The sequence below is a fragment of the Macaca fascicularis genome, chromosome 11, assembly GCF_037993035.2.
Source record: "Macaca fascicularis isolate 582-1 chromosome 11, T2T-MFA8v1.1".
Classification (NCBI taxonomy): domain Eukaryota; kingdom Metazoa; phylum Chordata; class Mammalia; order Primates; family Cercopithecidae; genus Macaca; species Macaca fascicularis.
In genome coordinates this window covers 123,813,184-123,825,563 of record NC_088385.1, presented here as the reverse complement: position 1 = coordinate 123,825,563, position 12,380 = coordinate 123,813,184, and the positions used below count along the sequence as shown (strand labels likewise).

Here is a 12,380-nt window from a genome sequence, read left to right as displayed (position 1 = left end):
CTGGTCTCAAACTCCTGACCTCAGGTGATCCACCTGCCTCGACTTCCCAAAGTGCTGGGATTGCAGGCATGAGCCACCGCGCCTGGCCCAGGTTGTTTTTTTAGAGACCAGACCTTCTCTTTTCCTTTGAACACCCACCCCTGCCCCGCTTTCAGTCTACGTGACTTAGAGGGGCTGACTCCTTCCTCTCACTACCTCAAGAGTTCAACAGCTGACCCAGGCCTGGCCAGTGCGCCACATCTCACCGGCTAAAGTAATTGGTTTGGGACAAACAAATGAGAGTCAGTCTTAGGACTTTTGGTGGAGCTTTTGGGATGCAGGGGTTGTTAAGCTGCTAGAACATAAGCACAGAACTGCTGCGGGCTGTCTTACCACCACATGGGTCCAGCTGCCTGAAAATCAAACTGTTTCAAAGGAAAACAGAATTGAGGGACAGCTGAGACACAATTCTTTTTTTTTTTTTTTTTTTTTTCAGAGATAGGGTCTCAGGCTGGAATGCAGTGGCGCGATCTCGGCTCACTGCAACCTCCACCTCCCAGGTTTAAGCAATTCCCGTGCTTCAGCCTCCTGAGTAGCTGGGACTACAGGTATGGGCCACCACATCTGGCTAGTATTTTTTTTTTTTTTTTTTTTTTTTAGTAGAGAGGGGGTCAGGCTGGTCTCCAACTCCTGAGCTCAAGTGATCCGCCTGCCTCAGCCTCCCAAAGTGCTGAGATTACAGGCGTGAGCCACTGCGCCTGACCGAGAGACACAATTCTGTATCAACATTGGGAGTCTCTGAATCCAACTGTATCTGAAGCCCATACAGTTATGTAAACCAAATAAAGTCTTTCTTTTACTTAAGCCATATTTGAATTGGTTTTCTTTTCTTGTCTTTTTTTTTTTTTCTTTTTTGAGATAGGGTCTAGCTCTGTCGCCCAGGCTGGAGTGCAGTGGCGTGATCATGGCTCACTGCAGCCTCCACCTCCTGGGCTCAGGTGATCCTCCCACCTCAGAGTAGCTGGGACCACAGGAGCCTATCACCATGCCTGGCAAATTTTTTAAGATTTTGTAGAAATGGGGGTCTCACAATGTTGCCCAGGCTGGTCTCAAACTCCTGGCTCAAGTGATCCTCCCACTTTGGCCTTCCAAAATGCTGCGATTACAGGCATGAGCCACCACGCCCAGCCTTGATGGCAACCCAAAAATTTGGCCTGATGATGTTTTCATGCCTGGTGTCATAATGTTGCCCTAAGAGGCATGTACTGTCACCTTGTGCTATTTTTTTTTTTTTTTGAGACGTAGTCTCGCTCTGTCGCCCAGGCTGGAGTGCAGTGGCGTGATCTCAGCTCACTGCAAGCTCCGCCTCCCGGGTTCATGCCATTCTCCTGCCTCAGCCTCCCAAGTAGCTGGGACTACAGGTGCCCGCCACCACACCCAGCTCATTTTTTGTATTTTTAGTGGAGTCGGGGTTTCACCGTGTTAGCCAGGATGGTCTCGATCTCCTGACCTCGTGATCCACCCGCCTCAGCCTCCCAAAGTGCTGGGATTACAGGCGTGAGCCACCGTGCCTGGCCCTCTTGTGCTATTAATCTACATTTAAATATCTATCATAATCTGGAGTCCTGGAGAACCCTTCTTGAACCAGCCTATACATTTTTGGCCCACACAACCTCTAGCTAGCCCCTGTAGTGAGTACTGTAAGTGCCCCACGGAGGCTCTTTCTGATCCCTTTTGCCAGGTTCCTATCCTGCAGTTTCATGTGCTTTGCTGGTCTCTGGGGCCTTCAGAGGCTTACCCTTAGACATTGGGGCCTCCTTAGGGGAGAGTCTGAAGTGCAGGAAGTCCCTCCATTAGCCCAGAGCCAAGAATTAGTTGATGTGTATTTTGTGGGACAGGACAAACTCTGAGATGAAACTTAGGCTCCCGAGCTCCCTGGGAGATCCAGCTAAGCCTGGGACTTCACCAGAGCCTGACTTCTTTCCCTTCTCTGTTCTATTTCACTCATGATTCCCTTACTGGTTTCTCATGGGAGCACTTCTGTAATAAATCACGTGCACCTGAACACGATCTGCTTTGGGGAAACCAACATAAGACAACCACCCACTCCGCAAAGGGCTTCTCCTCCTTTGATCTAAAACGGTTGCACTTGGCTTCAAGAGGTGAAAGGAAAATCAAGACCACAAACACGTTGCACCAACAGATGGTATTTATTGGCTGAAGGGTACTTCGGGAGATGTCAAAAACACCAAAGGCAGCTGTTTGTCTTGCAGCAAAAGTCCTAAAAGATTCCAGGACCCACTTTATTTACCTCTCCTTCTTCTAATCCCGAGTCTCAGCAGCCCAGATGTCTTCCTAACACTCTGTACATCCTTCTTCTCTTTCGAAGCTGATGCACCTATCATATCTGGGTCCAAAGCTTGCCTTTCTTATTCCCTCACGTTTATTATTCTCAAGATATTTACATGAAGAGGACCATTTCTAAGGACTTCGTGGAACTTGAGTCAGTGAATCATAAAATATTAAGGGCAGGATACTGTGAACCTGACACTCGATGAATGCTACTTACAACAAATGAGTTGCAGAACCAAGATACATAAAAGAGAGTGGCATTGTTCTTTTCCAACGGGGACTCCTGGCTGCTTTCGCACTGGTATTGGGGAATTCATGCAGCCCGTGTTGGAAACACTCCTCATCAGACACTGTTTTCCCTAGGACAGGAGTTAAATCCTCCCACCCAGAAGAAAACCTCAGATGGGATGTTCCCCCAGAGGGCAGGGCACGCAATAATAAAATCCTAAATTAAACCATCCCACCTGCCCCTGTGTGTCCCCCACATGTTGCATTCTTTACAGTGTTAACAGGCATGGCTCATTCTTTGCAGTGTTAGAGAATTTTATTTTATTGTTTTGGCGGCATGGGCATAATTGGAGAAACCATTGGGGTATTCACTAGTAACCTACATTGTTAGTTTCCTTGGTTCCAGCAGGTAATACACTGGGTTCCGTCACCCTGGAGATGGCTACAGGGAGGCCGAGTGGCTTCCCAAAGTAATAGAGAGTTTGGAATCAGAATTCCAGGTCTGACTCCCAGAAGACTGTTCTGTTTCCTTACACACCTGCACTTCCATCAATCTTCTCCAGCTCCAATTTCTTGTGCCCCTTTGACATCATCCGCAGGCAGGATGATCTTTCTGATAAAAACCAGTTGCAGAAGTTCCTGTTGCTTCCGTTTGGTTCTTCCTCAGGGTAGGGAAAACAGAGCAGCTGCATTCACGTGGCCCCATTTCCCTCTGCTTCCCCTTCCCACTTGATTATTCAGGCAAGTGGGATTGTAACATCATGGCCATCGCCATAGTAACAGAGCTTGAAAGATGCTACACTGCCCTGGAACAGACGTCTTGCTGGGTACCAGGAGAGAGCCAGGGATGCCAAGCCAAGGGGAAAGTCCTGGCTTGGTGGCACACAGGGGTGAATGTCCTGAATCTATGGCGGGGGTGGGGGCAGGGGACATGTTAATACAGGCTGACAGCAAGGTGGCTGCAAAGCTCCTCCATTTCTCCTGGGGCTTGCACGCTAATCTGCCCACTGGCCACACAGATTGCTTTCTCTGCAATGCCACTGGTGCCAGCCTGTTGTGCTGAGGTTGACAATAAGAGAACAGAGTTGGGAGAGGAATAGGGCAGGCAAGATTCCAGTGGCTTCTGCGTGGTCACCTGTGCCATCTCATCCCAGATTTCAGAGCAGGGAGCATTTCAGAGGTGGAGAAGTGGCTCTGTCATAGAGATCACAGAAGCACAGATGGTTACGGTGCTCCAGGCCGCCACCCTGGTTGGTGGAGACATCCATAACATGGGTTGTCCCTTTTGCTACCAGAGGGGATGGCAATGTCCACAGGAGCCGCTGACAGGCCTGAGACTTAAGTGAGGGAGATGACAGAATAGAAAGAGGAGAAAGACATAAAGACAGGAGACCAAGGGGTAACCACATCTGGGCCAAAACTGACCTTTCTTTCTTTCTTTTTTTTTTTTTTTAAGACAGAGTCTTGGTCACTCTGTCACCCAGGCTGGAGTGCTGTGGTGCAATCTCGACTCACTGCAGCCTCTGCCCCCCGGGTTCAAGTGATTCTCCTGCCTCAGCCTCCAGAGTAGTTGGGATTACAGGCACCCACCACCACGCCCAGCTAATTTTTGTATTTTTAGTAGACTGGTCTCGAACTCCCGACCTCAAGTGATCCACCCACCTTGGCCTCCTAAAGTGCTGGGATTACAGGCAGGAGCCCCCATTCCTGGCAAAAATGGCAATTAATTTAAGGGCTATGTTTTTCTGTGGACCCAGCCACAAGTAGATTTCAGGATCTAGCATTCATCGTTCTTAACATAGTTCATATCTAACAGGCTATGTGCCTGGGCCACTCATTCTTAACCAGGATGAGCATTAAAATCACCTTGTGTGCATTTATTTATTTATTTATGAGATGGAGTCTCACTCTGTCGTCCAGGCTGGGGTGCAGTTGCTCACTGCAACTTTTGTGTCCCAGGTCCAAGCAATTATCCCTGCCTCAGGTTCCTGAGTAGCTGGGATTACAGGCACCCGCCACCATGCCTGGCTAATTTTTGTATTTTTTAGTAGAGAGGGGGTTTTGCCGTGTTGGCCAGGCTAGTCTTGAACTCCTGACCTCAGGTGATCCGCCTGCTTCAGCCTCCCAAAATGCTGGCACTACAGGCATGGGCCACTGCATCCGGCCTCTCGTTTGCTTTTAGAAAACCATGTCTGCTGGGCCCCATGCCTGCAATGTCTGAGGGGCAGATCAGTCTGGCGGTTAAGAGTGTGGGCTCTGCTGGGGATAGTGGAGTGTGCCTGTAGTTGTAGCTACTTGGGAGGCTGAGGAGGGAGGATCACTTGAGCTCAGGAGTTTGAATCCAGCCTGGACAACCTGGATTTTTATTAGAGACCTCATCTCTAATTAAAAAAAAAAAAAATTTTTTTTAAATGTGGGTTCTAAAGCTGTCCTAGCCCTCTGTTGGAAACTCAGCCCGCCCGTGCTGGCTGGGTGACCCTGGGAAAGTTACCGCACCAAGCTCTGTGCCCAAGTTTCCTCATCTATAAAACAGGGGACCCCACAGTACCTCCCCCATCACAGGGCTGTTGTGAGGGTGACAGCACGGAATCCAAGCAGGAGGCTGGATGCTGTGCCTGCCGAGGATGAAGTATTTGGGACATTAAGTTATTACAGGTATATGGTGGCACCTAACAGCTGTATTTTGAAAATACTTTGGGCCAGGTATGGTGGCTCACGCCTGTCATCCCAGCACTCTGGGAGGGTGAGGCGGGTGGATCACTTGAGGTCAGAAGTTTGAGGCCAGCCTGGACAATGTGACGAAACCCCGTCTCTACGAAAAATACAAAAAAAATTAGCCGGGCATGGTGGCACACACCTGTTGTCCCAGCTACTCGGGAGGCTGAGGCAAGAGAATCACTTGAACATGGGAGGCGGAGGTTGCAGTGAGCCAAGATCGTGCCATTGCACTCCAGCCTGGGCGACAGAGTAAGACTCTGTTTCACAACAACAACAACAACAAAAATAAAAAGAAAAAAGAAAATACTTTACAGGACTCACAGGGATTCTAATCTGCAGGCCTGGGCTATCTGGGAGGCAGTGATTTCTAGGCTCCTCCCCAGCCTGTGGCATCAAGTACAAGGTACTGGGTACTAAGTTAAAATAACCAGCAGGTGGGCTGGGCACAGTGGCTCACACCTGTAATAGCACTCAGCACTTTGCGAGGGCAGGGCAGGAGGATTGCTTGAGCCCAGGAGTTTGAGACCACCCTGGATAACATAATGAGTCCTCGCCTCTCCTAATAATAATAATAATAATAATAATAAAAAAAAAAATTAGCCAGGCCTGGTGGCACATGCCGGTAGTCCCAGCTACTTGGGAGGCTGAGGCGGGAGGATGGCTTGGGCCTAGGAGTTCAAGGTTGCAGTGAGCTGTGATCGTGCCAGCTGCACTCCAGCCTGGGTGAAGACCCAGACCCTGTCTCAAAAAAAAAAAGGAATGAGGCTGGGTGTCGTGGCTCATGCCTGTAATCCCAACACTTTGTGAGGCCAAGGCGAGCTGATCATTTGAGGTCAGGAGTTGGAGGTCACCAGTCTGGCCAACATGGCAAAACCCTGTCTCTATTAAAAAATACAAAAATTAGCCAAACATGTTGGTGGGTGCCGGTAATCCCAACTACTTGGGAGGCTGAGGCAGGAGAATCGCTTGAACCCAGGAGGTGGAGGTTGCAGTGAGCCGAGATTGTGCCACTGCACTCCAGCCTGGGTGACAGAGTGAGACTCTGTCAAAAAAAAAAAAAAGGAAGGAAGGAAGAAAGGAAAGAAGGAAGGAAGGAAGGAAGGAGGGAGGGAGGGAAGGAGGGAAGGAAGGAAGGAAGGAAAGAAGGAAGTAAGGAAGGGAGGGAGGGAGGGAGGGAAAGAAAGAAAATATCCGACAAGTGGGAACTTCATGTATTGCCAGGTCCTTAACTTGGAGCGGAGAAGGAAGACGCATCTAGAAGGGCTTCAAGTCTGAGTTAGGAAGACATCCCCTTTTGCAGGGGAAGGAGGCACGCACTACACCACAGAACGAGAGACGAAAGTGAAGGTCAGAAGGACAAGACAGGGGCGGGGTTTTGGGGTCAGAAGTGGTGGTGGGCAAGAGGCAGGATATAAGTGCTTGAGGCCTGTTTTTCAGGAAGCCCCCGCAGGGCTGGGTCCGGGCATGCTGACCCTCGGCGTCCTTCCGGGTGTCCTCAGTGTTCGGTTGTTCGGTCCTAGTACACCTGGAAGTGTGCGGACGTGGCGCCGTCCTTCCAGCAGCGCAGGGTGTCCACGGCGACCGAGCGGCAGAGCGGGCAGGTGCGCTCGCGGTCCAGCCACAGGCAGAGGCACTCCTCACAGAACACGTGCTGCGGGGACAGCAATCAGCAGGCACCAGGACTCTTTACCGCGCGTCCGCCTCGGTCCGGGAGCAGGAGACGCGGCAGCGGATTAGACAGACAACCCCTGCCTTCGGGGCGCCTGCACCCGCGTCGGGGAGACAATGCGACTCTAAAATACCGAGTTATCAATAGGAAGCACCAAGATGAAACAGCAGGGGAGGGGCCGGGTGTGGTGGCTCCCGACTGTAATCCCAGCACTTTGGGAGGCTGACGCGGGCCGATCACCTGAGGCAGGAGTTTGAGACCACCCTGGCCAACAAGATGAAACCCCGTCTCTCCTAAAAGATACAAAAATTAGCCGGGCATGGTGGTGGGCGCCTGTAGCCCCAGCTACTCGGGAGGCTGAGGCAGGAGAATCGTTTGAACCCGGAGGCAGAGGTTGCACTGAGCTGAGTTTGTGCCACTGCACTCCAGCCTGGGTGACAGAGCAAGACTCCGTCTAAAAAAAAAAAAAAAAAAAACCCCAAAAAACAAAGCATGAGGGAGAAGGAACAGAGAGGGCTTGGGTGGGTTGGGACGTTAAGGAAAACTTCATGGAGATACTGACGTTTGGGTAAAACTTGCAGGTCGGTGAGGAGTGAGCCCTGATGAGATCTCAGGGAAAAGTGCTCCTGGCAGCAGGAACAGCATGTGCAGAGGCCCTGAGGCTGGACTGTGTTTGATGTGTGGGAGGAGAAGGAAGGAGAGGGTAGCTGGGCTGGGGTTGGCGGGGGTGGATGGGAGAGGGAGATGAGGTCACAGAAGTGACGGAGGGTGAGGGATGCAGATGGTATAGGTCCTTGTGGGCCATTGTGAGGTCTTTGGCTCTTATTCTGAGAGAAGGGGCCATGGCAGGGCTTGGAGCAGAGGAGTGACCTGATATGATCTGCAGTTTAAAGTGATCCCTCTGCCTTCTGGGTTGAGAATAGAACACAAGAGTCAAGAGGAAAGGCAGGTGACTGGTGCTGCAATAAACAGATACATGCACGCATATGTTCACTGCAGCACTATTCACAACAGCAAAGATATGGAATCAACCCAAATGCTCATCAGTGATAGACTGGATAGAGAAAATGTGGTTCATAAACACCATGGAATACTATGCAGCCATAAAAAGGAATGAGATCATGTCCTTTGCAGGGACATGGATGGAGCTGGAAGCCATTATTCTCAGCAAACTAACATAGGAACAGAAAACCGAACACTGCATGTTCTCACTCATAAGTCAGAGCTGAACAATGAGAACACATAGACACAGGGAGGGGAACAACACACACTGGGGCCTGTTGTGGGGCTAGGGGAGGGAGAGCATCAGGATAAATAGCTAATGCATGCGGGGCTTAGTACCTAGGTGATGGGTCAATAGGTGCAGCAAACCACCATGGCACACGTTTACCTATGTAGCAAACCTGTACATCCTGCACATGCATCCTGCAACTTAAAATTAAATTAAATTTTTTAAAAAAGAGAGAGATCGGGCCAGGTGCAGTGCCTCATGCCTGTAATCCCAGCAGTTTGGGAGGCTGAGGTGGGTGGATCACCTGAGGTCAGGAATTTGAGATCAGCCTGACCAACATGGAGAAACCCTGTCTCTACTGAAAATACAAAATTAGCCGGGCGTGGTGGTGCACGGCTGTAATCCCAGCTACTCGGGAAGCTGAGGCAGGAGAATCACATGAACCCAGGAGGCAGAGGTTGCAGTGAGCCGAGATCGTGCCATTGCACTCTAGCCTGGGCAACAAGAGTGAAACTCCGGCCGGGTGCGGTGACTCACGCCTGTAATCCCAGCACTTTGGGAGGCTGAGACGGGCAGATCACGAGGTCAGGAGATCGAGACTATCCTGGCTAACATGGTGAAACCCCGTCTCTACTAAAAACACAAAAAAATGAGCTGGGCGTGGTGGCGGGCACCTGTAGTCCCAGCTACTGGGGAGGCTGAGGCAGGAGAATGGCGTGAACCCGGGATGCGGAGCTTGCAGTGAGCCTAGATGGCGCCAGTGCACTCCAGCCTGGGCGACAGGGCAAGACTCCGTCTCAAAAAAAAAAAAAAAAAGAGTGAAACTCCACCTCAAAAAAAAAAAAAAAAAAAAAAAAAAAGAGAGAGAGAGAGAGGCAGGGAGATTGGAAAGACCAATGGGTTCCACCATTCTCTGGCTGTATAACTTGGACAAACAATGCAACTGCTCTGTGCCTCAGTTTTCCCATCTGTAAAATGGGGATAGAACCCCCTCATTGGAAGATTAATGAACATGTTAAAAGTATTTAGATGTGACAACCAAATGTAGCACATGAGTCTTGATTGGTCCCAGGTGGGGCAAAAAAATCCCAGCTATAAAGGGTGCTTTGAAGGCAACTGGAGAAATCTGAATATGTACCATATATTAAATAATATTTTATGTTAATTAAAAATTTCCTGGGTGGCCAGGCATGGTGGCTTACATCTGTAATCCAAGCACTTTGGGAAGCTGAGGCGGGGGGATCACCTGAGGTCAGGAGTTTGAGACCAGCCTGGCCAACATGGTGAAATCCCGTCTCTACTAAAAATACAAAAATTAGCCAGGCATGGTGGCACACACCTGTAGTCCCAGCTACTTGGAAGGCTGAGGCAGGAGAATTGCTTGAACCCAGGAGGGAGAGGTTGCAGTGAGCCGAGATCACGCCACTGCACTACAGCCTGGGCGACAGAGTGAGCTAGACTCCGTCTCAAAAAAAAAAAAAAAAGTATGTCCTTGTTCCTGGGAGATGCACACTGAAGTATTTAGGGATGAAGAATCTAAATGTCTACCACTTACTCTTAACTGGTTTAGGGAAAAAAAAATTGATGTCAAAAAAAGGGCAAATGTAAAAAGTTAATGATCAATAAATCTGGGTGAAGAATAGAAGAGTTTCATGCAACTTTTCTGCAGGTTTGAAATTTTTCAAAATGAAATGTTTGAGGAAAATGATAATATAAAAATCTAAACAAAAAGTTTTTTTAAAAGCAAAACCATAAAAAAGAAGCTGGGCACAGTGGCTCATGCTTATAACCCCAGCACTTTGGGAGGCCAAGGCAGGAGGATGGCTCGAGGCCAGAGACCAGCCTGGGCAACATGGTGAGACTTCCTCCACCCCCATGCCCCATGTCTCTACAAAAAGAAAAAATTAGCTGGGCATAGTGGCATGTGCCACCCCAACTACTCAGGAGGCTGAAGTGGTGGGAGGATCGCTTGAGCCCAGGAGGTTGAGGCTGTAGTGAGCTATGATCATGTCACTGCACTTCAGCCTGGGAGACAGAGTGAGACCTTGTGTGAAAAAATAAAAAATAATATAAAAAAAGAAGGCATTTGGAATAATGGCTGGCAAACAGTAAGTGCTCTGTAAGTGTTAGCTATTATTATAGTAATAATGATTATCTTATGTGTTTATTGTTTATTATCTGTCTCCCCATGCCAGTCTGTAAGCTTCTTGTAAACCCATTCATTCCGAGCATGGTGTACAGTGGGTGCCTAATTGTAGACAGCGCTCTGAAGGAGATTTCCGTGGTATTATGGAGATGTGTGACAGAGGGACCAGTTTGATCCAAGAGGTAGTCAAGGAAGGCTTCCTGGAGGTAGGGACACTTGGGTTAAAGCCTGAAGAACATTTAGCAGTTAACTGGGCAGAAGAGAGGGGATGGAGATAGAACATTCCAGACTGAAGGAAGCCTCCTGTGCAAAGCTCCTGAGATAGGAAGCTGTTTGAGGCACTTGAAGACAGCTGATGTGGCTGTAGTTGGGGGTGCAGGGGAGAGAGGGAGTGGGGAAAGAAGAGAAGTCCACACAGAGCCGCGAAGACTGTCCTGGATTCTCATCATGGTCTGGAGGGCAGGAACCAGGGGTCAGCAAGCCCCGCAGCTTATACAGATTCCCACTATGGCACCCAGTACCCTCTATGATGGCCCTTCTCCCATCCAGCCCCATCCTTGCACCCTGGAGTAACTGATGTCATTGACATGCCACATGACCTTCAACCCAAGGCTTTTTCACAGCCTTCCAACAAACTTTAGTATCACCCTGGGATGCCCTTTCTCCATCTTGACCAGCTGTGTGCTTGCCCAGTTCTTTTGGAAGATTCAGTCAAGCAATCACATCTCCCCTGTTTTATGATGTTGCCCCAATTCCATCCTGTTACTGTCTCCTGCAAATGTAAGTACTGATCGCGTCTTCTCTCCTATGCTATTCTTCCTGGTGAAAACCCTTCTCAAAGCATTGCATGACACTTCTGGAATTATTTGCAAATTCATCTGATTGTTCACTAGATTAAGAGCTTTCTCTCTCTCTCTCTCTCTATATATATATATACACACACATATATATACATACACACACACACACACATATATATATATATTTTTGAGACAGGGTCTTGCTCTGTCGTCTAGGCTTGAGTGTAGTGGTGCGATCACAGCTCACAGCAGCCTTGATCTCTTGATCTCCTGGGCTTGAGCGACCCTCCTGCTTCCACCTCCCAAGTAGCTATGACTATAGGCATGTGTCACCATGCCTGGCTAATTTTTAAATTTTTCTGTGGAAATGGAGTCTCACTCTGTTGCCCAGGCTGGTCTCAAACTCCTGGCTTCATGTGATCCTCCCACCTTGGCCTCTCAAAGTGCTGGGATTACAGGTGTGAGCCACTGTGCCCAGCCACTGGATTGAGAGCTTTCTGAGGGCAGAACCTGGTTTTATGCTGAGTACGGTTCTTGCTCAGATGCTCAGTAAATACCTGTTGACGAACCGAATGGGATTTAACTATGCTACCCTGGACGAAAGAGGTACTTAACATGTGAGAATGCAACACAACCCCTGTTCACATAAACTTGAGTTAGGTGAATGGGAAATAGTCATGAAATTTAGCAGTTTTTTCATTCATTCATTCAACATATTCATTGAGGCTCTCACACTTCTAATTTAATAGTTCTCAGATGTTCTGGTGCCAAGACCCCTTTATATTTTTAAAAAACACTGAAGACCTCAAAGAACTTCTGTCTATGTGGTTTAAATTTGTCTATATTTACAAATCTAGAAATATTAGAAATACTTAGAAATAGAAATGGAGACATATTTAAAACATAATGGCCAGGCATGGTGGCTCATGCCTGTAATCCCAGCACTTTGGGAGGCCAAAGCAGGCGGATCACAAGGTCAGGGGTTCAAGAACACCCTGGCCAACACTGCGAAAGTCCATCTCCTATAAAAATACACAAATTAGCTGGGCATGGTGGCATGTGCCAATAATCCCAGCTACTCGGGAGGCTGAGGCAGGAGAATTGCTTGAACCGTGACCCGGGAGGTGGAGGTTGCAGTGAGCTGAGATCATGCCACTACACTCCAGCCTAGGCTACAGAGTGAGACTCCATCTCAAAACCAAAATCAAAACCAAACAAAAAAAACCCATAATACACAAGCACATATTCATGAGCCAC

General features: G+C 48.8%; 1 protein-coding gene across 2 annotated transcripts in view; it reads right to left on the bottom strand.

The window, feature by feature from the left end:
• Positions 1-6,474: 6,474 nt before the first annotated feature.
• RNFT2 (ring finger protein, transmembrane 2) overlaps positions 6,475-12,380 on the bottom strand; it is a 112,961-nt gene continuing 107,055 nt past the window's right edge. Inside the window, exon 11 of one of the 2 annotated variants that reach the window (XM_045366039.3) lies at positions 6,475-7,040. In XM_045366039.3, coding sequence (XP_045221974.1) covers positions 7,011-7,040 — 30 coding nt within the window. In that variant the 3' untranslated portion in view covers positions 6,475-7,010. The remainder of the gene's footprint in view (positions 7,041-12,380) is intronic. The other variant, XM_045366037.3, reaches the window with a different exon arrangement.